Source organism: Apium graveolens, chromosome 2 (genome assembly GCF_009905375.1).
Source record: "Apium graveolens cultivar Ventura chromosome 2, ASM990537v1, whole genome shotgun sequence".
NCBI lineage: Eukaryota > Viridiplantae > Streptophyta > Magnoliopsida > Apiales > Apiaceae > Apium > Apium graveolens.
In genome coordinates this window covers 25,547,375-25,574,951 of record NC_133648.1, presented here as the reverse complement: position 1 = coordinate 25,574,951, position 27,577 = coordinate 25,547,375, and the positions used below count along the sequence as shown (strand labels likewise).

At 33.4% G+C, this 27,577-nt stretch overlaps 1 protein-coding gene across 1 annotated transcript; it reads left to right on the top strand.

Moving 5' to 3' along the window:
- The first annotated feature begins 1,723 nt into the window (after positions 1–1,723).
- Positions 1,724–25,704, top strand: LOC141707154 (exocyst complex component SEC8). Its single transcript, XM_074510172.1, has 26 exons — positions 1,724–1,972; positions 2,065–2,112; positions 2,799–3,011; positions 4,616–4,789; positions 8,508–8,612; positions 10,386–10,495; positions 12,036–12,215; positions 13,150–13,327; positions 13,418–13,524; positions 15,133–15,440; positions 15,533–15,690; positions 15,827–15,960; positions 18,293–18,363; positions 19,166–19,290; positions 19,368–19,417; positions 19,938–20,038; positions 20,459–20,571; positions 20,704–20,811; positions 21,102–21,299; positions 21,374–21,459; positions 21,741–21,933; positions 22,025–22,102; positions 24,204–24,305; positions 24,447–24,521; positions 24,923–25,018; positions 25,114–25,704. The coding sequence occupies exons 2-26, from the start codon at positions 2,071–2,073 to the stop codon at positions 25,249–25,251; spliced, it is 3,243 nt and encodes a 1,080-aa protein (XP_074366273.1). The 5' UTR covers positions 1,724–1,972; positions 2,065–2,070; the 3' UTR covers positions 25,252–25,704.
- The last annotated feature ends 1,873 nt before the right edge of the window (positions 25,705–27,577 follow it).

The window sequence follows — 27,577 nt, the reverse complement described above, 5'->3', positions numbered from 1 at the left end:
TCGAGATTTTGTTGATCGGGAGAAGCTTTTCCCAAAAATATTGTTTCGAGAAATTTTTACCGATAATATATTTTGTCATATTTTTCTGGAAAATATATATTTAAAACTTCCCAAAAATAAAGTTTTAAATTTAAATTATTAGCTTTCCAAACAAGAAATTTGGAATTCTTAATTTCAAATTTCGACTAAAATTTTGGATTTGAAATTAAATTAATGTTTACAAACGGTACCTAATTAAATTAGAAATCTCCCCCTCCCCCAAATGTCTTTTTTTACCATATCTTGATTTTCGGCAAAGCCACAAATGAATTATTTATCTTCTTATGGATGATTTTCATGGTTGACGACTTTGTTGAGATAACTAAATGTGCGGTAGAGATGTAAAAGTTCATGTGACGATTTAACAACCCATAAAGAACTTACAAGAATCACTTTAATTTAGAAGTGATCTTGATTTTATATTCCAGCCATATCAACTCAGAATTAGAGTCAAAAAGTGATCTTGATTTAGCTTATTTTATTAACGACATTAAGTTTTTTAACATAAATATGCATTTCATAACCAAGAGTGAAGTGTAGTAGCACATTTCATAACCAAAAGTGAAGTGTAGTATTAACCGTGATGATTTTTGAAGTACAGTGTCTCAAATGCACAAACTGCGAGCACACATAATGCAATTAATTTTAAAAAAATATAAATATAGTCATATAGATAGATAAATAAAATTCCATTATTATTATAAGAAAAATTGACGATAATACCTGGTTTCCTATGCTACTATGCCCAAATTACCCGTATCAAATTTCATTGACTTTTTTACCCACTTGATACTACTATTTGTGAGGCGTATCTAGGTTGTATATACATCTATTATATATACACCAAAGTTGTGTGACTATGAAGTCAGGTGCTCATCACCGCAAATTATCGATGCTTTTGAAACCCACTATATCAAGTATTATACATGCATAACTAACTCATACACACACAAAAAAACCAAAATAATTATCAAACATATAGAGTGCATTTATAATTTTAACTATTCAGATGCTTTTATTGAAATCATCGAACTGTGAAATGGTGAAGTAGGACGGACCTAATGTATGATATGACTTACCATGTACATTTGAATGATATACAATCTTGTAACGCCTACCAAGGTGGCTTCTCGGCGGGCATAATAGAGTATACTCTAGACTCTTGGTGTATCAGTTCAGTCGTTCTCTAAGCAACCCTGACGTATTCCATCAACACGACTCTTCAAATTGCGTATAGAAGTCATTACTTCGTCCCGTTAGGCGTCTTTATGTAATACTCTGTAATGGTAGGTATACTTGTATCTGTAACGTGTACTGATCTTTTCTTATTTTTGATTATCAGACATTCAGTATCAAGTGAATACGTTTCTCTCGTAAGCGTATTAGACTGATATCATATATGCAAAAGCGTATCATGTAATTGTGTTGAACCTGATACGGTTGCTTGCGTTCAAGTTATGACGTGATAACTACATATGCCCGAACATAAGGCTTATGTAGTAGATATTTAGGATGTCACCTCCTAATCCCTGATATTTTAGCGTGTAAAAAAGGTTTTTACCCTTGTTATAAAAGCTAACGGAACCTAAGGAAATGGTAAAATAAAAAAAAAACAGGTAATGAGTAGGTCCCATGTGGTGCAGTATACGAATAATACTAATCAAATCTATACATACAATACATACACACATATTTACAGTTCTACCACCATTTTCCCCTCTCTCTCTCTCCGCATCATTACCTCGCCATAACTAATCTCCCTCTGTCTCTCTCTCTCTGTATAAATCTCTCTATCTCTCTCCCCCACACACACTCCTACACACATATCGATCTCTTCTCGTATTCTTCAATCACCATTTCGAGGGCGACGCAGCTTCAATTCCATTATCTCCGCTCTATCTTCAGATCCGAATAATTTGACCGTTTAATTTCGGTAAACAATCCTCTAATTTATCCTAATTCTGCTTTTAAATGTTTATTTTAGCTTACCTGTCATTTCTTCACTCTAATGTCTTGTAATTTCAGCTCCAGATGGGAATTTTCGATGATTTGCCCGTTCCTCGAGATCAATCGGTGCGTAAACTACTCCGTTTTAGTTTTTTCTTGTGTTATTTACTTCTGGAATGTATCTCATCTCTGTTTTGAGTTTTCAGAGTAATTTAAGTGTGTTTTTCGAAGTTAAGTGTTCGTTAAGAACAAATATGTCTAGTATAGGCTTATACGTTTATTAGTACTGGAATTTAGGTAATGTTTGCTTAAAAATTTTATTTGAATTTCCATGAATTTTACTGTTAGTTATGTATTTTCCGGTTGTAGTCATAGCTCAATTAGTACCGGAAGTTAGTTATGTTTTCTTTGAATTTAGTTGATATTTCTTTGTAAATTACTTGGACTAGTTATGTTTTTCTTATGGTAGTTATAGTCTAATTAGTACTGGGATTTAGGTGATGTTTTCTTCGAATTTTGACGATATTCTACTTTTTTTAATGATAGTTCTAGTTAATTAGTACCGGAATCTAGGTGATATTTGCTTTTAATATATTTGAATTTGATTTCCTGCATAAAATTGGGTGAATTGATTAGTCATGTTTATATGATGCTCATTGTAACTTAATTAGTACCGGAATCAAGTTGATTTGTATTTTTACACTCCAATAATTTTGTTAATTTGTTCTGCATGTTTGGATAATTTAGTGCAATTATGCCTAGTTATGTGTTTTGATGTGTATCTTATTATTTCTGCTTATTGGGGTTTATAGCATTTGAGAGAAGAGCTTGCTTTGATCGATGAAAGTTGGACTACATCATATTTTGATTCGCTACCTCATGTGGTTCATATTTTGACATCAAAAGACCGTGAAGGCGAAGTAGGGAAGCTGAAGGAGCAGAGTGATATAATAGAGAAAGTTGTTGATGCTGTTGTGCATAATTATCACAGTGGCTTTAATAAAGCTATTCAGAATTATTCACAGGTATACTATTACACCCTCTAGGGCACTGGATACTTGCTTTCAATTTATCTGTATTAAAGTTTTGCTTGAATAGAAGCTTGTTTTCTTCTCTCCGATTACATGCAGAAAATAATTCTAGAGTATTATGGTTTATCATAATGCACATTATATTGCATAACATTTCACTTTAAGATTTAAATTTGTTATGTTCATTAAGTGGTTGATATTGGGAACATGCCGTTATTGACCTGTTTAGTTCAATTAAGAGGAAATTCATTTCATGACCAAAATAAGCAGAGGAGAACAAGTAGTCCTCTTTATAAATTATAAAGGGAATTGACAACTATTTATAGTAGACGAGAAACTATGATAAGACATATTGAAATCATAGTATGCATATATATTCAGCAAAGACAATATATTCTAGAACCTCTTTATTGCTTCTCTAGCTTAGCGTGTTTTAATCAATATCAATAAAAGTCCTTAATTATTGATTCATTCACTTGGCTGAATTAATTATTGAGCAAAATTATTCCTAAGATATTAGTTGGTCACTGTGGGATTGGTCAATAAATCGAGTCATTCAATTTTGGAATTCACTACAAGGCATGCTTGTATGAGTATATATATATTGTAGCGCTGCTCTCTCAACTTGCAATCTGTGTCATGTATAAGCTATATATTTACATACAAGTATATTACCATTTACCAGCAGAAAGCATGTACTGCTTTTAAATTTATTTAATATTGATAAAGAATTTATATAAATGAAATATTTTTATTTAATAATTTGTGACAACATATTTTTGCGTTAATAGTATTAGTGTTTAAAATATATAAACTATATTAAAAATTGAATATGTAAAATTATTTAAAAATTATTCAAAATTTTAAAAATAGTAGAAAAGTTTAATGTAGCAACTATACACACATATTATGTGTATAGACAAAAGTAACATGTTTAAAAACTTTCTATTACCAATGACAAATATCCAAAATAGTATTAAAAAAATGAAGTGAAATGAATTTATTGAAACCATCCTGCAGAAAAAGCGAGAGGCCAGAGTTGTCCAGATATGTGCTTTTATAACAAGTATTAGATGTTTGTATAGTTCTAAATAATTTTGGTTTTTTTGTTGATATAATTTGGGGTATAAGTACTACATGTGGAAAAATCAAGTAAACTTTTAAAGGTTTGGTTAAAACTAGGAGTGATACAATAAATATTGCCGGGGGTATCATGAAAACACTCTTTCCAGAATCCATTAAATGTCTCATCTAAAGTGTGCATGCTAGTTAGGAGAGACAATTTTCTTAAAATTTAGAACATTTTATGGGTTATGCACACTTTGGAATCTCCATACACATCTTTTTGCTGGACATAAAATGACATAACTGCAGTTATCATTCCATGAGACGAAGGACGAGTCACTTTACCATACTTAACCTTTTACTGTTTCATGCTCTAAGGCCCTGATACATCATTAGGAAGTATTATGTAACATTTGAGTTTATTTTACAGTTGCACCATGGTTTATCTACCTGATGAATGCTATTTCTTTAATCTTCTCTTTTTCCTGCAATAAACAATGCAAAATTGAATGTTTTTCCCTTTTTTCTTTCAGATTTTGCGGTTATTTAGTGAATCCACTGAAAAAATTGGTGTCTTAAAAGTTGATTTGGCTGATGCTAAGAAATTTCTTGGTTCTCGTAACAAGCAGTTGAACCAGTTGTCATATCGGTCAGTTACATTGCGACACATAATCGCGTTGCTAGATCAAATTGAGGACATATCTAAGGTTGGTAAAATATTAAAATTTTAAGGTTCATTTACCTTAATTCACCCTGTGCCCTTGTGCTGATTCTTGATCCGATTCTTGGAATAGCTTAACATCTTGGTCAGTTTTTTAAAATTATATTACAAAATCATTGTTCCAAAGTTTTGAAGGCAGCATTGTGCAAAGGCTACAAACAAGAGGAATCTTGGATTTGTTTGCCAAATTTATTAACTTGCTTTGTTTTTCTTTTAGTTGGCAAATATTAGATGCATTATACTGAATGTGATGGGAGAGAAAGGCAAAAATATAACTGATGCATGGAAAAGATGCATATATAGACATTAAGATTTAATATTAGTATTTTGTGTTTACAACTGCGAGGTAATCTTTATATAGGATCTACTATATTTTTTTCACATTTAAAAGTATAACACATCTATATAATCCTTCATAACCATGTTGTATAGCTTGAATTAGGAGTATCAAGCCCTGTATCATCATAGCCAAGATACTATAAAGCTTGGAATTTAATAGTAATTGTGCTATGTCTCTACTTACAGAATACTAATAATATATATCACAAGTGTACAAACTTATCACTTGCTGACTTCATTATGGGTTTGAGATATTAGTCAAGTATCTTGTGAGATATATCAACATAAGTTGATTTTTTTCAGAATGTTATGCGACTCACCTTAGTCAGGCACGTCTTTTCCTTGCGCCGTGCTAGGCTCCTACGGGACCTTTGCACCTTGGGACCTAGTGTATGATATCTGTTACAAGGCATGCGATGCCTACAAACTGCTTGTAAATGAATATGGCATCTGAGTTCTATTGAAATGGTATACTTTTACTCTATTTAAATAGGTCTCTGGACTTTGACCCTTCTATTAAAAAATACATAATTTTGGTTCTTTTGTGCTTAAAACTTCACACAGCTTCCAGAATGACCTTAATACAATTACAATCTGATAACAGAAACAGATTATTTAAAAATATGACTACTCTTCGTGCCTAAAGCGACGCCAGATATCAACGATTAATCCTGTAAATAAATAGTTTACAAGTCAATCAGTTAAAGTTTTTTCCTTAGCTCGATGATTTATATTCTATATCATGTCAGCCTACATGATCTAAAACAAAGAGTTTAAGTAAAGACCTTTACTTTTCTCTTACCCAAAGGCAAGACTAGTTATGTTCAGCGCAGGAGAAGGGTTGCCTGTTCTCCGTGCACAGAACCTGTCCTAACATCTGCTTGGTAAAATATTGCTTGCTATTCACAGAATCTGTCCTCATCTGCTCCGTAAATTATTGCTTTGCACAGATACATAGCTTACAGTTTTAGTAAGCTTTTAACTGAATTCAACGTTCTTAGATTAAGCAGAAAAATATTATGCGACATTCACTGATAGGGTCCTCCATGTGCTTCTCATCAGACCATGTCACGGAACTTTTCTATTTTTTTTAACCATGTCTTGGTTGATCCTGTCCTCTACATTATGTTCCATAAAATATGAAATTATGGATAAAAGGATATCTCTGTCACATCTAGGTTCCTAGTGCCTTGACCTAAAGCATACTTTTTTTCAAAATTCCAGCACTTAGGAGAACTGCACATACAGTACAGCTCTGTGTACTTGTGCCATTCCCTTTTGTGTTTCCAGGGCTTTAGGTTACAGTTTTTTTTGTTTAGATAAACATCTTTGCAGTAAAGGAGTACTTGCACGCCAATCTGGGCTATGTTTCTTTAGTTATTCATCCCTAGGGTTTAATCTTACTCCCTGGAGTAATCAGTGTACTGGATTATCTCCATGACCACTAATGCCAATGGTTAGGCGGGGCAGGCGGAGGTATGCTATATTACCCATGTCAAAAGCTTTCACCACATGGATGTATAGGTTTTGACAGGCGGTGCTCATCCTTTCTGGAGAGGGATTTTGGTTTTCCACTTCGTTTAGTCTAATTTTTTTTTTTCATCAGTAATTCATCTCTTGGATACATATATAAGAAACCTTTAGGCAGGTCTTGTTCTAGTGTAGGTGCCTTCCCTACACATTCTTCATTTTATGGCAACAGCTATGTGGTTATGCCAGACCCTAGACTAGTTCTTTTGCCCATATGGTTGCACTTAAGTTAAATCAATCTTTGGCTGTTTTTTGTCACTGATATTCCTGGTTGTAATGACCAACATAAATTAAGAAAACAATTAAAATTATGTTTTTCTTCTATGTTTCTGTGATATGTATGCAAGGCAAGGATAGCTCAGTTTTTTAAAATATATTTGCTTGAAATACAGCAATTTTGTTATCCTTTTTCGTTCCCCCCATCCCCCAAATGTTGGCATTGATTGAAAGAATGCTTCTGACTAAGCAGAAAAGAATTTGGTAAGTGGAAAAATGGTGAAATGTCGGTTGTTATTTGGCTATTATTTGGCTATATGAATTAGGGAAATGCTAAAGTTTTTTGACTAAGTTTTTGTCCCATAATTATCTCTGGAACAAGTTCATCTTCTTGCAGCTTTATGGTCTCCATGAAGACGTGCTTATATAGTTTGTCATGGGATCCTATTTCGGTTTGGGATGGAATCCTGTCTTTTGTGTTTCCACTTGTATAGTTTAGTCATTTTTTATCCTTAAGTCGTCATTTCAAAACTATTATAAATATTTTTTATTTTTTATTTAGTATTTGTCGTAATCATGTTAATTAGACAGTTGTAATAATCCCCTTTCATAATAGATGGTCGACTTGTCATATCTTAAATTTGTTCGAGTTTGTAATACTAATACATGTAACAAATGGTAAACTTATCAACATGTTTAAGGACAGTTTGGCATTGATGTCCTAACATGTGTGGGGGAAAGTGCTCGAGGGAAGTGTTGTGGGAAGAAGTGATGTCTGGAATAATCACAAGTTTCTGAGTAATAGTTGATACAAGTTCTCGGTTGTCAAAAAATGTGACTTTGGTTTGTCTTGGAAGTAAGTTAAAGTTTAATGTTAATAAAAAAAATTGAAGGCCAACTTTTCATACAATAGGGGCTTTCATCAAAAGCTTTTCTTGAAGCAACTGTCCCATCTTCCCAAGCTTTTAAAAAGCAGTCGGGTCTTAGTAAACACTGCTTGTAGTTTTTGGTTTGGGGAGGCCACTGCAAACTGGCTCTTAGTGGTCACACAAAAATATTATTGGTTCAACTATAGGTGCATATGTGTGTAGAAAGTGTTCAAGTCACTTTGTATAAAAATCTCCATTATCAGGGACATAAATAACGAAATTTTGTTCTCTTTGCAAAAGGATGTGGACCATTCTGTGACATTAGATTGTTTCTTAGATATAATTTTGTAGGTCTTTTCTGTAAGATGGTTGGCTAAGATGTCACAAGGACCACCTTAGATAGTTAATAATAAATTCAATTGAAAATGAAGTACATGAAAGCTTTTAGGCGATTGCACTATCTACATGGTCCTCTACAATCCTTTCAAAAACACTCTTGTTTATAGTATGCTGTTGGTTGTCTTTTTTTAGGAATTGTATTTCTATTTCTTCAAATCTTCTTCTGGTACAATGATACAATCACACTAAAGACCACTCTTTTTAATTTCAATTCATTTGTTGCAACCATTGTGTTTAGATAGTTGCTATTATATGCTCATTCTTCAATTATCGACGGTGACAGTAATTTCCTTACCCTCCGACTCTGGTTTGTCTGATGGATCTCTCTATGATTTTTCAAATATGGTTCAGGTTCCTAATCGTATTGAGAAGCTTGTTCAAGAGAAGCAGTTTTATGCTGCAGTGCAGTTACATGTTCAATCAATGCTGATGCTCGAGAGGGAAGGCCTGCAAATGGTTAGTTCATATTTAATCTTTTGCCTATTTCTGGGGAGAGATTTTCTAAGAAATAACATGTTCAATTGGTGTATTTTGTTCTCAAATTTCTTATTTTATAAGTGTCATAAGCCTAATCTGGGGAACTTATTAGAGTATCAAGTTCCTAGCTTTGGAGTTTAGGTCGAAAGTATATTTTTTATAGTATGAAATTTATTAAATATGCTACAAGCTTACACATGAATCATACTTTTACTACATATTGCTTATTGCCTACTATTATCTACTTATACTATACTCTCAAAGCTGAAGTGAAGACAATCCGTTGATATGTACTCTGGACCTTACAGATTTTAAATATTATGGGCTTTTATGTTGATTAGAATATATCATTATATATAAAATTTTGATGTATAAGATTTATGCTTCTACATATAACAGTTTCTTGCAATTCTTTTAGACCGACTACCTTTGGCCTTTTTTTTGGTGGAAGTTCCCGGCAGAGATTAAAACTGAAACTGAACTCGTGGGTCTGCCGAGGTTTAAATATAATGAGATTTATACTAATTAAAGTACAACATCATGTTTGATGTTAATAAGAATTCTACTCGCACATGAAAATAGTTTTCGTTTTGCATTTTAACTCATTGTTATCTACAACTCTATTTTAACTTCAAAGTATTTTACTCATATTAATGTATTAAATTTAAATTTAAAATGTTTTATTCTTTTAGCTGTTATTTATATATTAAATTCTAGTAGAATTATAGATATAACCATCTTTTTAACAAATATTAATTAATTTACTGTAATATTATAAATTATAATACAAAATTATTCAATTTTTTATAATAATGTTGACATCCATGCTTTGAATAGGGTTTATACGTGCTTATAAGTTGTTGAAGTGGAGTATTCAACTATTCGGATGCATGCACGTGGTCATAACTTAATTGTTAAAGATTTTTGCGTTTAACTATGAACTTGATTTCATAAACCATTATGCTCTTGTATATATCATTGCTAGCTCCTGATATTCTTGCTTTAATGTCACTTTTTCTCATTTACTTTGATACTGTGTAACTTAATATTGAAATGAGGTATGACATGGGTTTTACTTTTACAACTTCAAAACTTGATATAGTGGATAGTTACTAGTTGATGCTCAATGTTATTTAAAATAAGGGTTAAATATCAAAGTGCTCACTTAAGTGAAGGCCAAATATCAATTTAGTTATCAAACTTAACGGGGTATCATTTGAATCACCAAAATCAAAATCAAACAAATACTCGAAAATATGTACTCGAGAAATAAAAATTATTTTTACGGAGTTCCACACTTTTTTCTTGAATGCTACTGCAACAAAATGAAAAACATATGATCTCTAGTATTTTAGGTAATATATCTAGATTTTATAAGATTAATATACTAATTAATTTTTATGTAAATCAAATAATTTAACTACAAATTAAAAATAAATAGTAGATAAATTTGTAAAAATTAAACTCTATTATCTAAAATATTAGAATTCATATCTTTTTCATTTGGTTGTGGTAACATTTAAGAAAAATAAATAGAACTCCATAAAAATAATTTTAGTTCCGTAGCACATATTTTAGCACATATTTAGAGGTATTTGTTTGATATTTAATTTGAATTTAGTGATTCAAATGATACCCTGTTAAGTTTGATGACTTAATGAATATATGACCTTCAGTTGAGTGACCACTTTGATATTTAACTCTTTAAAGTAATTTGTTAATTTGTTTACATTTTGATTTTCTCTCACCCAGGTTGGTGCTCTGCAAGATGTCCGGTCGGAACTGACAAAAATGCGAGGAATTATTTTTTACAAAGTATTGGAGGATATGCATGCACATCTTTACAATAAGGGTGAATTCAGGTACCTCATTATATAAATTTGATAATTTGGCTTTGTTGTCATTCTTCCAAGTTCACCGTCTTTCTGTATTGCTTTTTGTATAATTTGGATTAAGAAAAGTTTCAGCTCTCTAGTCATCCAACTTATCTCTTGTATCAGGCTAGACTTAAAAGACATCCAAGTGGATAAAATGTTTGTTTTGGAATTTTTGAGAAAACTCTTTGTCGAATATTAGTAATAAAATAATTACTGTTGTAACTTGTACAATAATAAACTAATTACTATATGAAGTATTATTAATAATTTATTACTACAGTAGTTATCAAACGTATCGGCAGCTGAAACATGCATATATATATCTATGCTAGCATTAAGTTTATAGTTAGTGATCTCTACTCAAGCAATAAGTTTTATTCTATAAATTGAGGCTTTACCTCGTTTTAATCGGGAAAATATCAAATTGATCATTCATTTCATCCAAATATATCAAATAGGTCATTACTTTCTAGTTTGACTCAATTTGGTTACTAATTTGAAAATTTGTATCAACTTAGTTATTAAAAAGTTATAATTTTGTATCAGTTTAGTCGTTGGTAGATGATTTATTTGATACAAATTTTCAAATTTATGATCAAATTTAGTCAAACCAGAAGTAATGACATACTTGATATATTTGGACGAGATGAGTGATCAACTTGATATTTTTCCCCATTTTAATCTTTGTAGCACAACATCTAGGGTTCTCAATGGGGCGGGGATCGCCATTCCCATACCCGACCCGTATATAAAAATTGCCCCGTTCCCCGCGGGGATTTATAATGTATCCCCATCCCCGCCCCACGTGGCAAATCTTAATCTCCACCCCGCCCCATCCCCCATTTAATAATTAACTTAAAGAAAAAGTCAATAAAATTATTTTTTATAATATATTATTTAAAAGAAATGCATAGATGATTTAAAACACTCTATGTAATATATTTATTTTATTATGTATATAACTAAAATAAATAAATTATAGTTTATTCTATACTATAAACATATTTTACTACACGATATAAAATATTATATTATAAAAAATATATATTATATTATATTTGGGGCGGGGCGGGTTTTCCCCGCAGGGATCATATAAATACCATACCCGCCCCATATTTAAACGGGTTAAACTTTTCATCGCCCCATTCCCCATTTAAGCGGGGCGGGGCGGCCCCATTTGGATCGGGTTCCCCGTTTTCCCTGCCCCGTTGAGAAGCCTGTCAACATCTGCTGTAATATAGTCTTCAGTTTCTCTACCAATTGCTTTCTCTGCTTACTACAATCGTTCCCTTCATTTACTTCCCCATTTCTCATATTCTCTGAGACTTCTGACTAACTTGCTACATTTATTGGGTGTTAAGAAATTTTACCCATATTCTTTCTATTAGGGACCTGAATGTAAAATGAAACACATATAGATACTGCTTGTTTAGTGGTTCTATGCTTTAATATATTAGTTCATGCTTTCTTCTTCTCTGTATGATCATGATGGTGCTTCACAATTTATTTTTCCCCTTTACTGCAGCTCAGCTGCTGCCAGTATACATGACACTGATGATGCAGTTCCTACTACTACAGCAGCCTCATTCTCGATAAATAATTTACAGCCCCTTTCACGAAGAACGAGGTCACATAAAGGTGACAATCAGTTTGGTGCATATGGCCTCGTAGATGGACCTTACATTCCGAGTTCTGTGGATGGCGGGTAAGCTATGCACTCATGTTTTGACATGTTTTATGCTACTTGTCTGTTAAGCCTTTTATTGCTGTAAGCTGTCTTCTACTTCTAAAGAAAATAGCTGAAATTCTGTTGCCTGATTTAGTACATGGATCATCAACCATTGTTAGCTCGATAACTGCTCATTCTATCAAGAACCCCCTTACAGGCTTATCTAGTATGAATTGAAGGATACATCATTTACCAGATTCTTTTTCTAATCTGGTCAAAGCAGCTGTCAAGTACATGGTCATGGAAGAAAGTGTTTTTTAATCACAGATCTGTTCACTTTTTTACCTGGCATCAGAGAAGCATAACACTACTGAAGTGCAAGTCTAAACATTTCTCAACTGGAATATCAGCAGTTATGAGTCGGAAATATAGGATTATTGATATAAAATATTAAGTTGACCCAACACTTATGAGCTTTGTAAGTCGTCTACTCAAAAGAGTTAAAAAGACTAAAAGCTTCAAGTTCTTTTAAATTATTTATAGTGAACCACTCAGTTCTGATATATAAGCTCTTTGGTGTTCCAATAAAGTTTTTTAAAATATTCGAAGCTAATTTCTTATCTTCATGCAGTCTAAGAAAGCACTGAGACTCTAAGAGTAAGAGACACTGTGGATTGCGTACTAGAATCAGTAGGAGTCCTTTAAACTCTTACACTGTATCAGAACTTTCAACAAGTATACACTGTTTAATGACTCAACCTCATTCTCAAGTTCTTTTGGACTCCAAATAGCGTATTCTAATTGAACTGTCAGATCTTTCAACACAGCATATGGGCATGACATGACTATTTAAATACCTATTATAGTTTACTTGCAGTGTATGCGATTTTTCCTTCCATTGATGTAGATACCTGTATTTGTTTATTCTTTACATGCATGGTGGGGAAACATCATCATTTCATTCTTTCAGTTCATCATATGATGGCCATGAAGAGGATGGTGGTTTCGATGGACATGGTGAAACTGCATCCGATGGGAACACTGCCTCTGTAAGGGTCAATGGTGGTGATAATCCTTCAAAGGACGCAAAAACTCCATCTCGTCAAATACCAACATGGCTTTCCGTTTCAACTCCTGATGAATTTGTTGTATGAGCTCCATGCACACTCAACAATCAGAAGTACCAAACAATTATATGCTTCCTGAATTAGCTAAGTCCTGGATTATATATTTTGCAGGAGTTGTTGAAAAAGAGTGATGCTCCTGTTCATGTGAAGTATTTGCAGACTATGGTCGAGTGCCTCTGCATGCTGGGTAAAGTTGCAGCTGCTGGTGCTATAATATGGTATGCTTTCTGTCAAGTTATAAAAATCATTTTTGATATATTGGAAAGTGTGTTCCTCAGTATGATTCCAAATCCTTGATCTAATTCCTTTAATAAAGATCGTAGTACCCTTATGTATGTAGTTTCTTAGTTACTGCCCCTTCATTCCAAACCAGAAACACATTTTTAGAAACAAGTCTTCAAAGAAAATATCAATACTTTACATAAAAACAAGAATAGCTAGCACGTAGTAAGTGGTGTTGTGTAACTACATCAATCTGCAATATTATGAGAATTTCATGCTATCTTTTATCTAGTTTTTGATACAAAAGAGGTGTGCATTAAGCAATATAAATTCGCGTCGACAGATATAACTTCATCCGATCCTTTTGTCCATTTGACTTTCCTCCCATTTGAAGGTAAATAAAAAAAATATCCAGAAGTATTCTATTTCTGTGACTCTTCTCTTATAATAAAATTCAAAGTTCAGGCTTTAATTTGAAACAATCACAGTAAATGTTTTATCTTTATATCTTTTCTATTTACCGTAAAATGTGTGAATAAGGAAAATGGAAAAATAGTAAGTTTTTTAATATGCCAATATTACTTTTTTAGGTTTTACAACACTTGTAATGTTAAAATCTTACTTCATAAGTTTTAATAAATATTATGTTTAGTGTTACAAGAATATGATTTTATGTAACATAATGTGTAAATTTTTTCTTTCTAAATTTTTATTTATTTTGTGTCGTGTACTCGAAGTGAAACCCCAACTTGTTTCATGAAAGATTTTCTATACCTGGGCACTAAATTTTCGTGTCCTGTTTAAAAATATCCGGTCTAACATTAAAGTACGGAGCTCAGCCTTTAAATTTGCTTATCAATGCACACACTAGTGAAATATGAATTTGAGAGACATTGTGGACTTGAACGGTGAACATAAAATCAACAGTGAGAGCAGGATAAAAAAGGTGGTGTTCTTTATTATTTTTCAACGAGTATGGTTACAGTCCAACATAGAGAATGCAAGTATTACCTAGTAAGTCATGTTTATTAGTGTCTCTTTTCCCCTTCTCTTGTTTGAATTTAATTTGGAACAAAAACTCAAAGGACGGGTAATCGTTTTATTGTTACATTTAGCTGGCTAGTAATGTCTATCGTCTTCAACTCTTTACTAACTCGATTACTGAGTTCGGTGATCTGTTTTGAGATTATAGGGAAGCGGGTTCTCGGGGGGATTTGTTATGAGTGTTGGGCTCTGAAGTTCTTCTGAGTGATAGATAATGTAATAAAGAAAGGTTTAATTCCTAGGAATGCGAATTATTAATTAACAGGGTGATGTTATACAATCACACCTTAACACTTGATTTCCAAAAATATTTTTTTTTTCCTTCACAGGATCAATTTCAGCAGAAGTGGAGAGGAAAAAGATAACCTTCTGGTTGTGTTCTTTGTGCTGATATGTAAAAACAATAGATCCAATTTGTAGACTGCTAATATATGTGTTGATCTAATACATATGATACATAATCGAAAGTCTGATCTCTTGATTGCCAACATTAATTTTTAGTTTGATCATTCAAGTTATATTTGATTAACAATTTATATTTTGCAATTTTTTTGTGACAGCCAAAGATTGAGACCTACAATACATGATATAATAACTACCAAGATCAAAACATATGCTGAACGTGTAAATTCTTCAAGGCCTGGTATGAGTCAGGCTGCTCGGGATTCTAATACTGTTTTACACCACTTGAAAGGACAATTGCAGAGCTATCAGTTGCCAAAACAGAAACGTCAGAATGGGACATCAATAGCTGGCACACTCCTGTCTGTCAGCCCTGTCTCCCCTGTAATGGCTCCCACGGGAACAGCGCAAGCTGCATCTAAGGAACTTCTTGATTCTATTTTAGACACCGTTGTTCGGATATTTGGTAAGTTATCTACTTGGATTAAACTGATTTGATTTCTCTTTACCCTTTCCCTCTATAAATCCTCTCCTAATTTTTGTTTGTTATATTGTCAGAAAACCATGTTACAGTTGGAAATCTTCTCGAATCTAAATCTTCGCAGGTTGGGTTAAACACACCAAAGTCGATGCCAGTAGACATAACTTGGAACCCAGATTCGGAAGCGCGTGATACTGGAGGGTATAGCATTGGGTTCTCCTTGACTGTTTTACAGGTATTTACTCTGGTAAAATAATTTTATTTTTGGTAATAAATGATAAATTAAATGTTCGCGAATAAAGGACCATATTTTTTAAAGGAATTAAAGTACCTTATAGTGCTAATTTTCCTATTATGTTTTGGATCGTTAGAGTGAATGCCAACAACTCATCTGTGAGATTCTTCGAGCAACTCCTGAAGCTGCATCTGCTGATGCTGCTGTGCAAACAGCTAGACTTGCAAACAAAACTTCTAAAAAGGACAAAAAAGGCAAGAAAGACAAAAGGCAAGGAATTTTACTCTATCCTATTTTCCGATTGATTCAAGCCATCCTCCCAACTTCTTGGGCTGTGTTTTTTTTCTTAGTTTGTTGAAATACGTGGTATATCCTTATATTTTGTTACAAATGCACAAAATTACATCCTTTTGTTTATGCAGAGTAGGTGTTAATGTTGCCAATGACTGTTAGCTTGATTCATGATTATAAGATGGTACTAGATTTTGTTGGTAAAATACTACCCCTGTCCCAAAATAAGTGTCACTTTGACTTTCTGCACAGATTTTAAGATGCAAAAAAAAAGTTATTTTCGTAATTATTTTACGAATTTTCTTTTTCTGAATAAATTTTTTGATTCTATACTTTTAACTCAAAACAAGAATAGAAGTTATGAAATTTCCATTTTTTTACACCTTAAAATACATGCAGAAAGTCAAAGTGACACTTACTATGGGACATGGAGTAACAAAATTTGCTTGATTGGATTTGGGGGTGCACATGCCCTTACAAGTTTAATAAATAAAATAAAAATTCTCTGTGGGACCCAAAATTTTTACAATACTTGGTACAAAATATCAGACCTGGTGCCCCCAGATTTCACTTGTTTACCTTCCTCTTTTAATTTTTATATGTTAAACTTATAAAATTTATAATTAAGTCATAACTTATAAAAATAAATTAACTTACAAGTAACTTAACAAATAAGTTTAGCATATTTGAAGTCCTAAGTTACTTTTTTAAGGTTTCCCAAACGGGCACTAATAATTACTATTATAAACAATGAAATTATGTCTACATGATTTGTAATATATATGCCTATTACACATGAACACCTAATTTGCCTATTAGAAACTTAGGGTAGCCCCTAGGCTTCCAGGTCTGGACCGCTTAAGTTTGACTTCACGCCTTGACAAGTATATTGGCGGGCCATGTTGGGGTCAAGCATTCTACGCCAATCATTTATAGGGCCGGTCTCAGCTTAGTCCCAAAATATGATCTAAGTTAATCAACCCGACTTGACCCTCACCTGAATTGCCGCCTATAGTTAAGAGGGTCTTTTATTGTAAGTATATGGCTTCTGCTTTTATTACCCTAATATCTAGAAATAATAATATGAAGGTGAGATCCCCACACCGAATGCAGACCAAATTGTCTGGAGTTTTTGGTCAGTAGTTGTGTGTAATACTTTTGTTAGTTTACTGTTAATCCTGTGTCTGAACAATCTACTAATGATGTAATACTTTTGTTCCAGTGATGTAACATTTTTGTTCTCAATTTGAGATTTGGGTTTGAAGGTGAATATATAATAAGATGAGCACAACATGACATCATGTGATTGGGTTATTTGGCCATCATTACAAAAGAATGGTGATGTCATTAGCAGTCTAGCAACCAAGTTATTATTGTAGCCAGTTGGCTATAAGTTTTGATGTTCATTTATAGAGGAGAAGTAGTACGTACATGTATACTATGTTACCGGGACTTTGGCAGGGAGCACATCCCTAAGAAAATTGATACAGGAGCGGAGAGCATATAAGCTTAATGCAAGTGAATTTTATATATTCTTAACTCATTTCATAATAGTATTTTCTACCAATAGAACTTATAGGTTTGATTATATATGTCAAATTCATAAAAAATAATATAAATGAATCATCCACGAATCTAATCTCTATATAAACAATTTGTCACGAGGCCTTGTATATCATTTTGAATTACAATATTGCTTTAATGTATGTCCGGTTATAATGTAAATGATCCGACTCAAATCTCATACCCACACCAATTTTATGTAGGTCCAGGTAACAGAACATATCCAGACATACTTTTATACTCTGGTTATGTAGCCACTGAATGATCTCTTTTAATTAATATAATTGCCATCATCCCATATGATTTTGGGTTTGCTCTTATGTTAAATATTATCACTTCTTTTTAAGTTTTCCCTGTTCTGGTTTTACCTTCTCTGCTGCACAATGAACACATCTTTGTGTTCAACACATAATTAGAATACACCCAGAAATTATAGTTTTTTCAGGGAATTGTAGTAGTACATACACGATCTATGATTGGTACGTGTTTAATGGATATGTTGCTAGGAATATAGTTATTTTGATGAGTTGTAGCTTGTTGATTTTAATAACACTTCATGTGCATAAATAATGTGGTATCCTAATATATACACTAACCACCAAATTTCACTGTGCCACTTGAGGTGGTACTCCAGGTTTTTACTCCTGCTTTTTGTTTGTCTAATACTTCCTTTTGGCTGCAACTCTACAAATTAGTTCTTGGGCATCAGTATTTAACAGTAATTCTGACGTATATGCATTTTTCTCAGAGTTGGGTCAGAAGATGGTCTCACATTTGCTTTTCGCTTCACCGATGCTACTATTTCTGTTCCTAATCAAGGTACACACCGACTGTAATATTCTTAAATATGTGGCTGTACAATGGCGAGTCATAATCATGTCTTAACTGTGCACTTTTCTTTTAAGACACTTGACCTATTCATCTTAGAGCCATTAAAAGCCGCTAAAGGCTGTCTTGCAGTTGTGTACCAGCTGGAAGACAATTCTAGATACAGATCCTGCAACCGACACCTGCATGACATTGTAGCAGCTTGATCAAAATGTTTATGAGCATTCTTGATCAGTACTATCACCCAAGGGCTTTAAATTTTTCCTGCTGCTCTCTTAAAAATCAAATCCATAAAGTTTGCCATTTAATTGATTTCTGATAGGTTGATTGGACTGTAACCAATTACATATTACTGAATTAGAGGGTGTCACGGCGTTTTTAGCAATTTTTGGAGTTGCATCAGTGCCTTCTTAAATATTTACATCAGGTTCAGCAAAAAATGTTCCATCTAAAAAAGCAAATAATCGACTAAAGAGTAAAGATCGACTGTGAAAATTTATTCAAAGTCAAATTATAAAACCTGACCACCAGGCATTATGTACTGAAGTTGTCATAGGCATCTTTTGATTATCAGATATACCTCACTAACTCAGTACATAGGAGTAGCCTAGCTTCATAAGGCTACTGTACTCCGCTTTTATCTATTTATGGCCACAAATAAGCTTTATGTAAAAATAATAAATCATCAAAATCCTTATAATCAGCTATTTGCTGTGATTACTACTCCAATAAATTTCTGTCGAGTTCTTTCTCCCCTTCATCTATTGATTTGGTGTGTGTATCTGTTTTGCAGGGGTTGATTACATACGCCAAAATTGGAAAAAAGGTCCAAATGTCCAAGAAGGTTATGGGTCTGCCGCTGTCTTACCTGAGCAAGGAATATATCTAGCTGCATCCGTGTACCGACCAGTTCTTCAGGTTTGAAATTCTTTTTCTCTGTATATCTTCTGTTCTGGCATTTCGTAATTGTGGTGTCTTGCATCTTTTTCCTGCAGTTCACAGATAAAATTTCCTCCATTCTGCCTCAAAAGTATTCACAACTCGGGTGAGCTTGGTGTACCTGCATTCCTTTATTCTGTTTAATTGTTGTCGTGCCAAATTTCACTATGATAAATTTGAGTTTTGGGGACATTTTTTTACGTTTTCTTCAGCCGTTAAAACTACGTATCTTCTTTTTAAGTAGTCATTTACCATTAGTGCCTATGTTGCTCGGACTCTTCATTTTAACTTCGAGTACCCGTGTCGGACACTCGACACTTGGACATGGACACTTGGACTCAGACACTTATTTTAGGCCAAAAACATGTATATTTTTCAAAATGTTGCCGAATCCGATACTTGGACACGTGTCCATGTCGGACACTTCTAGCCGAGTCCTAGTAACATAGATTAGTGCTAGTAGTATGAAGTGATTTTTCACCCATAGATTTTAAGATCTATTTCTTTTGGATGATAATGCTTAAGTATGCTGTCCTCCGATAACATATTGTGGTTAATTATATTCTTGGACGTTAAATTCTACTTTACTTCTGTTTTCATTATTTTATTTGTGTGTTGACTCTCAGGAATGATGGACTGCTAGCTTTTGTAGAGAACTTTGTGAAGGACCATTTTCTACCTGCAATGTTTGTGGATTACAGGAAATGCGTACAACAAGCCATATCAAGCAAGTTTCTATGAACTGTTATATTTTCTGTCGGTCACTATTGAATGTCTGATTGCTTTTACTTATGAATTTAGATTTTTATTGTTAGGCTAAGATGAGCTTCTCCTATACTTAGGATGTTGTTTTAGTTGAATCTTACTTTATAGCATATATGTTGATAAACATCAGCTCATACAACAGTACAAGTTTGGGCATCATTTATGACCCTTTTTATGTGAAGCTCGTTTCCTGATATCGATGTAGTATATCTGTTTGTAATTCAATAACTGACTTTGGTAATGAGTTGAATACACGACTCATTATTCATGGATTTTACAAGTCATAAATATGAGGTGTATGTACTAAATTAGTTTAATGGTCCGTGATGGTTCCAAATATTCTTTTTCTATAAAAGACTAATTTCCAGAACTATTGTTATAGGTCCAGCTGCATTTCGTCCACGAGCTCATACAGCTCAATCTTATACTTCATCAGTTGAGAAAGGACGGCCAGTTCTGCAAGGGCTTTTGGCTATAGACTTTTTAGCAAAGGAGGTATGTGAATACTTTGCTGACCTGATACCTAACAGAACATTCTAAAGTGATATGTGTACGTTCTAAAGTATCAAATTAATCTTTCTCCTGATCATAATTTGTGTGCTACATCAATTGCAATTATCTGTTAAGGTATTTGGGTGGGCTCAAACAATGCCAAAATTTGCTAGTGACCTGATCAGTTATGTCCAAACATTGCTTGAACGATCGTATGAGAGATGCCGGACTTCATACATGGAGGCATGGATACTTCCCTATTTATATCATATTATGCTTCATTTCAATTTTAGATTAGTACTAGATGTCTTGGCTGTTATTTCATTGTTTCTCGTGTTTTTTCAAGTACATTTTTTAACTGCAGAAAATAGTTTGTTTCCTGAACTTATTTATTGGTCAATCTTCGTCCTTGTTGTAGTTGATTTTGTTCTTAACTGACAATAGCAATAAGTAGATCACATATTTTTAAATCCTATGCCATTGTCTCTCTTATTCTCCTGTATCTTAACTTTCACTTTGAAATGATGGATCAGGCAGTTCTTGAGAAGCAGAGTTATATGCTCATTGGGAGGCATGATATAGAAAAACTAATGCGACGTGATCCAGCTAGTGCATGTTTGCCTAATTCTTTTGGTCAGACGAGGGTGAATGTGAATGCTTCCGATGCCGAGATTGCCGAATTTGAGATGGAAATGAGCAACTTATTGTTGAATTTGAGACCAATCAAGCAGGTATTGGTACTGTAATTGGTGGCTTGCTAGAGGTTCATAATCAAATATAATTTAAAGTATGTCTTTATTTGCAGGAGAATCTGATACGTGATGACAACAAACTTATCTTATTGGCTTCTTTAAGTGATTCATTGGAGTATGTTGCAGATACAATAGAAAGGCATGTTTCTATTCTTAAAGTCTCACTTTAATGGGAATGGTCATACTCAGAGATGTATAATATATGCCATCTCTAATAATGACTAGGAACTGGAAAGTGAATTATTCATTATTTTAACTAAACATGTAGGAGACCTATATGTGATTTTCTTACAACTGTAAGTATAAAGTTTATTTTAATATTGAAAAGTATATTCTGCGTGGTTACTTATAGTCTGTGTGTGTGGCTTCAAAAGTTGAGTGTTATCTGCTAATTTTATGCAACACATGTTGTACGGACAGGCTTGGGAAGGCATCTACTAGAACATCCAATAGAAGAGAAGAGAATGGTACGATGCAATCTCATCATGCTCGAACAGGAAGCACACCACCTACGGATCTGGTTTCATTTGCGGACGAATACAGAAAACTTGCTATTGATTGCCTCAAGGTTTTGCGTGTAGAGATGCAATTAGAGACAGTTTTCCATATGCAGGTTTCACAGAACAACTTCAACTCTTGACATGTTTCCCTAGGTGCATGTGTATTAATATTACTAAAAGATTCTGCCACATTTCAACTTCCAGCTTATGACGAATAGGGAGTACTTAGAGGACCAAGATGCAGAGGAACCTGATGATTTTGTTATATCTTTAGTCTCACAGGTAGTATCTTTAACTTTTCATTAAATTTCGCCATAGGCACCTATTGATACCCAAATGTGTGTGTGTGTGTGTGTCTGAATAATAATTTAAGCTGTTTAAATTAGATTGTTTTTTAGTCATGGTCGACCATGTTAAGCTTTTTCCAAGGTACATAACAAGCACCGGTTGCAATTTAGAGAAAAGGCAACGGAATCTGCCATGTGGTTACACAAATATATATGTACTTGTGTAAATCTTAAGGGTTTCTCGGTGTCTGTTGTAGTTCACCAAGTCAACTGCAGATTTCCTTCTGTACTTGGGGTAAAAAATCACTTCAGTTTATATAGTACAAATCCTGATATTAAATATCTGTAGTGTTAATCAAGTTCCACCTCATCCTCTTCTGTCTTGGGAAACTACTGATCCGTGTTCCACAATATTATTTTTGAGGAGTTTAGTGTTTCTTTCTATTTTGGTTGTGACCTCTCTCTTCTGAGTTAAAAAGACGAAAGTATTCTCTCTGTCGCTGATATGTTTGTGGTGAATATATCGATACTTTCACCTCTCGAGGTACTGGTCAAAGCGCTTCATTTACAAATTTCTTGAAAATCCTCTGCCATCTAAGAAGTCCAACTGAAATACATCATGCGGGCTTGTCTGTTCCAAAGGAGTATGATGGAGCTGAGTCACAGCTGAGTCACGTTTGCGGTCTTCAACAAGTGCTTCCTCAATGCAGTTTGAAAAGAACCTGTCAACACCTCCATCTTGTTCATCTTCTTTATTATTGTTCTTGACCAACTGTTTCTCCCATTAGATCTTAAGATTGCAGCATTGCAACCTTTTTTTCTGATAATAATTTTATAAGGACAGATGAATCCTCAAGTGCAATGCTTATGCCTTTTTATCTTATATATATTTTTAAAGTTGTTCTAGTGGTAAATTACCAAATACCCTTGAAAAAGTCCACAGAGTTACTAAATCTGAAGGGAAGATGCTTTGGGGTTGCAAAGTTGAATTGTAATGAAAAATAGTCATTTGGTAAAGAATGGAACTATGTACACAAAAGTAATTTTAGACCAATATATGGATTCAAGATGCAATCAAGTCTAGTCATTGCAAGACTTGAAGTTTTGGCAAAGGAAAACATGAAGCAAAGGCTGCAAGTTAGCTAAGTAAAACATGTATATACATAAATCGGGCAATAATCCGTTTGATCTAAAATTTCCCTTGTTAAATCAATGCATATACTTGTGTCAATTCTAGGTCTTATTCATTATGCCTCTTTGAATGCCGTTGAAAAAAATAGAGATGCTCTATAGTTTCAATTTTTCTAATATACAACTTACATCCTTTGCGATTAATTTAACATAGATGCAGATAACATATTTGTCACTTCAAAACCCTGTTCTTATTTTTTTCAAGCATTGGATTGGTTTTGCCGTACTGTATGTGTATTAGTCACTTCAAAACCCTGATCAGCTTGCTCATTCTCCGCAAAATTAGGATGGTCCCCCCCCCCAGTTTGAACCCTAAGAACCTCCTTGCCTTCTGCATCCTTGATTCGTAGATAAAGCCTTACCATCCCTACTCTAACAACTGACCAACAATGAAGAGATTCTGATCTATTTAACATGATACACCTTTAGCTAAAGTGAGTCCAATGGAACTGTGGAAATAACAGTGTAACCAAGCATTTGGAAGATCCTCTTGTCACATGTCGTGTGGTTTGTACAACCGCTATCTGTCAACCAACCTTCTGTGGTGCTAATGGACGGATGTTTGTGCGAGAATGAATGAGTTGGAGCTTCTCAAGTCCCTTAAGATTTACGAGCTTTAGTGCCATTTTTGTTAGGTTAAATAAATATTGTAAAAGGCATTCAAAATTAACAGTAGGGGAAAACTGGAATATCTTATATTCATTCAGCTAATCCTATTTATACAGCAGTGTGTCAATTGAATAATAGACCATAATCAGGATAATAACATGTACTCCTCCAAACCATTTTAACTCTTGGCTAGTATAATTTACTTTGGGGGCGGATTTTAGTGGTAGAAATTTGCGGAGTCTGCTTTTTCTTGTGTTTTTGCTTTAACTGTAATATTTCTATGTCTGTTTTGGAAGATTTCCCGCAGAGATGAAGAACTGGCCCCATTTCTTGCTGGTGTAAAGCGGAGCTATATTCTTGGCGGCATATGTAGTGTCGCAGCAAATGCATCAATTAAGGTTGGCATGATTTCATTTTCTTAAAGTCGTGACTTAGGATAACTGTTTCACAGTTTGGCACTTGACCGTTGTTGATTCTATTTTTAAGGTATAAAATATGAATTATCTTTCTTGACTAGTGTAGTATATATCTCTTATCAGGCTCTGGCTGAGATAAAAAGCATCAACCTTTTTGGGGTTCATCAGATATGTAGAAATTCAATTGCCCTGGAACAGGTTATTAATTCATGTACTTTTTAGTAAATTTATTGTATTTCTGATGCAGTTGAATGTATTCTATTATACTTCGCTTTAAGTATCTTTTGGGGTTTATCAGATATGTAGAAAAATTTGCTTTGCAGTATAATGAGAAAAGCAGGCATGTTTTGAATTAATTTCTTACACCAATATGCAAAATGGAGTTTTTTTTTTCATTTCTGGAGTGATCAAGTGATCATAATCGGACTTCCTCTGCTTGATTAATTACACCCTATTTTCTCTATAATCTGCAATTACCTGAACTTAGTTAAGAATCTTTTGCAAAGTGAGTAGCATATATCAGGTAAAATTTTGCAGAGTGGTTAATATTTTAATGTTGCCACTACAATAAACTGTTTCATTGGTAATTACTGGAACAGGCGCTATCTGCTATCCCAACGATTAATAGTGAAGCTGTGCGGTTGAGATTAGATCACGTCAGGACTTACTATGAACTGCTAAACATGCCATTTGAGGTTAGGCATTTTAATTTTGCAATAATTAGAGATGAAATATTGAAACATGTGTACCTTAATATTGTGGAATATAATTTTGTTCTCATCAACTTTAGGCCTTGCTTGCCTTTATTACGGAGCACAAGCACTCATTCAAAGCGATGGAGTACCTTAATCTTCTGAAGGTATCCGTTCCTGGTAGGGACATTCCTGCGGATGCCCAGGCCCGGGTAAATGAGATTTTGTCCCGTTAGCATCTCAACAAGCTTTCAGCGGGCATTGGAACTCTTTCCTTTTCTTATTGGAGTGTATACAGCAAAACGCCAATATGGATGCATATATGATTAGGCTGAATTCTAGAGGTACTGAATTTAGGATGGTAGAGTGCACATGAAGTGTTATATATTCTTTTAATGTATGGTTGACATTAGCAAGAGCTTTCAATCCCCGTTGTTAGTGGAGCTTGCTGCCCTACTTATTGCCATGTACAGCTGCACTTCTGTCAAAATTTTGTGTTGCATTTATAGCTGTTTGGAATATATTCATTTACAGTGTCAAATTTTGTGTTAATCTTCCTTTATATGGAATGAGGGTCTGTTTGTTTGAGTTCTGGTTAGAAGTACTGTTGTATATTTTTTTCCTACAATTTTTTTGTAAAAACCTTCCGGCGGTAATAATCTCAAGTATCAGCGTTCTTTCATCTTGTATCAGTAACTCTTGTATTTTAAATAGTCTTCTATTTCCTTGATATTATCAGAAGGCAACTCATTCTTTGCCATGAGTTATCGCCTTAATTGTTGTCGAATTAGTGTTGCCCATGCGAGAACGAGTTTTATTGTAGGGGTTATAAACTCTTGAGGAAGGGTTTTAGTTTTTTTTTTGTTTCTCATCCTCTCTGAGTAATGTTTGTGATAGTCAGCCATAGTAATGTTTGTCAGTCATTAGGATATGGATGCTTCTTATAAAGCCAGTCCGTCAATTGCAAGAATAAGAATCATTCTGTTAAATTCAAGTGGGATTGGTGAAAGGTTTACAATTGTATTTTAAAATATCTTATCAAGAAATAGTGGAAATTGAGGCTAGTGATATTTAAAGATATGTAGCTTTTACAGAATAGTTTATTGTTAATATTTTCAATTGGTCTGGCAAAATATATTCTCCAGATAACCAATTGACTTTATAAATAGTTGGGGCATGTTTGCTCGTGGCTCCTTCCTGGATATATATGCCTATCTTAGGATATGCTCAAGTTGACTAAAATACTGCGTTTGCTCTCGACTTTCATATAACTCAAACTTTATTGATTTTTCGATGTAAACTTCATTAAATAAAAAAAACATTTAGACCTGAACATATTTATGTCAAAGTAAAGTAATCATTTTAATAAGAAGTACGCTTTGACGATATATTTTTAATCCACAAAAGAAGTTGAAACTGTGAGATTGACGGCAGACATATCGTAATATTCTGAAAATTAATTTTCGCTGGTGACTTGATCCAGGATCATATTGTAGGCTGTAGCTGTCTTTTAAGAGAATTGATTGAATTTAGAAATAAAAGGGACCGATGATATACGATCATACTGGATACATTACATTACATGTACTCCCGTCATTCCATTTTAATTGTCACATTTGACTTTGACTTTAACTAGTCAAATCGACTAAAATTTGACCAAATTTTATTAATATTTTATAATTAAATAAAATAAAAAAAATTATATTATTGAAAAGTAGATTTAATCTACTTTAATATATAATTTTTAGTTTTTTGAAATAATATAATAATAAAGTTTAATTTTTTGTCAAAAATTAGTCAATTTGAGTTCTATAAAAGAAAATATGACAATTAAAATGGGTGTATCGGTCCCAAATGTCACTTTCTTGAGTCAAATGACCCTGACTGTCACTTTGAATTGTTGGCCCCAAATGTCACTTGAAAACGGGGATTCAAGTTATGTTTAATATAATAGTAAAGTTTAATTTTTTGTCAAAAATTAGTCAATTTGAGTTCTATAAAAGAAAATATGACAATTAAAATGGGTGTATCGGTCCCAAATGTCACTTTCTTGAGTCAAATGACCCTCACTGTCACTTTGAATTGTTGGCCCCAAATGTCACTTGAAAACGGGGATTCAAGTTATGTTTTCAAAATAGACGAAAAACGCAGTTTCGTGTTGAGTTTTTCTATAACAATTTTTTTTTATATTTTTTTAAATAAGAGAAAAACGCAGTTTCGTTTCATGTTTTTGTGTAAAAACGCGGTTTCAAACTGAGTTTTTGAGGAAAATGCAATTTCAGAAATTGTTTCGGTAAAAAACGCAGTCTCGTCTTAAGTTTATGGATATAAAAACGGCGTTTCAAACCGAGTTTTCGTAAAAACGCAGTTTCTAATCGAGTTTTTTTCAGGATGAAAAAAAACAATACGCAGATCCAAAATGAGTTAATATAAATAAAATTGTGTTTTGCCCCTATAAACACGAATTGAAATTGTGTTTTCAAATTTTTTTTTTTAAAAATCAAAACGGAACACCCAACTACATTTTTTATTAAAAAGAAAAACTTTATCTGAAACTCCGTT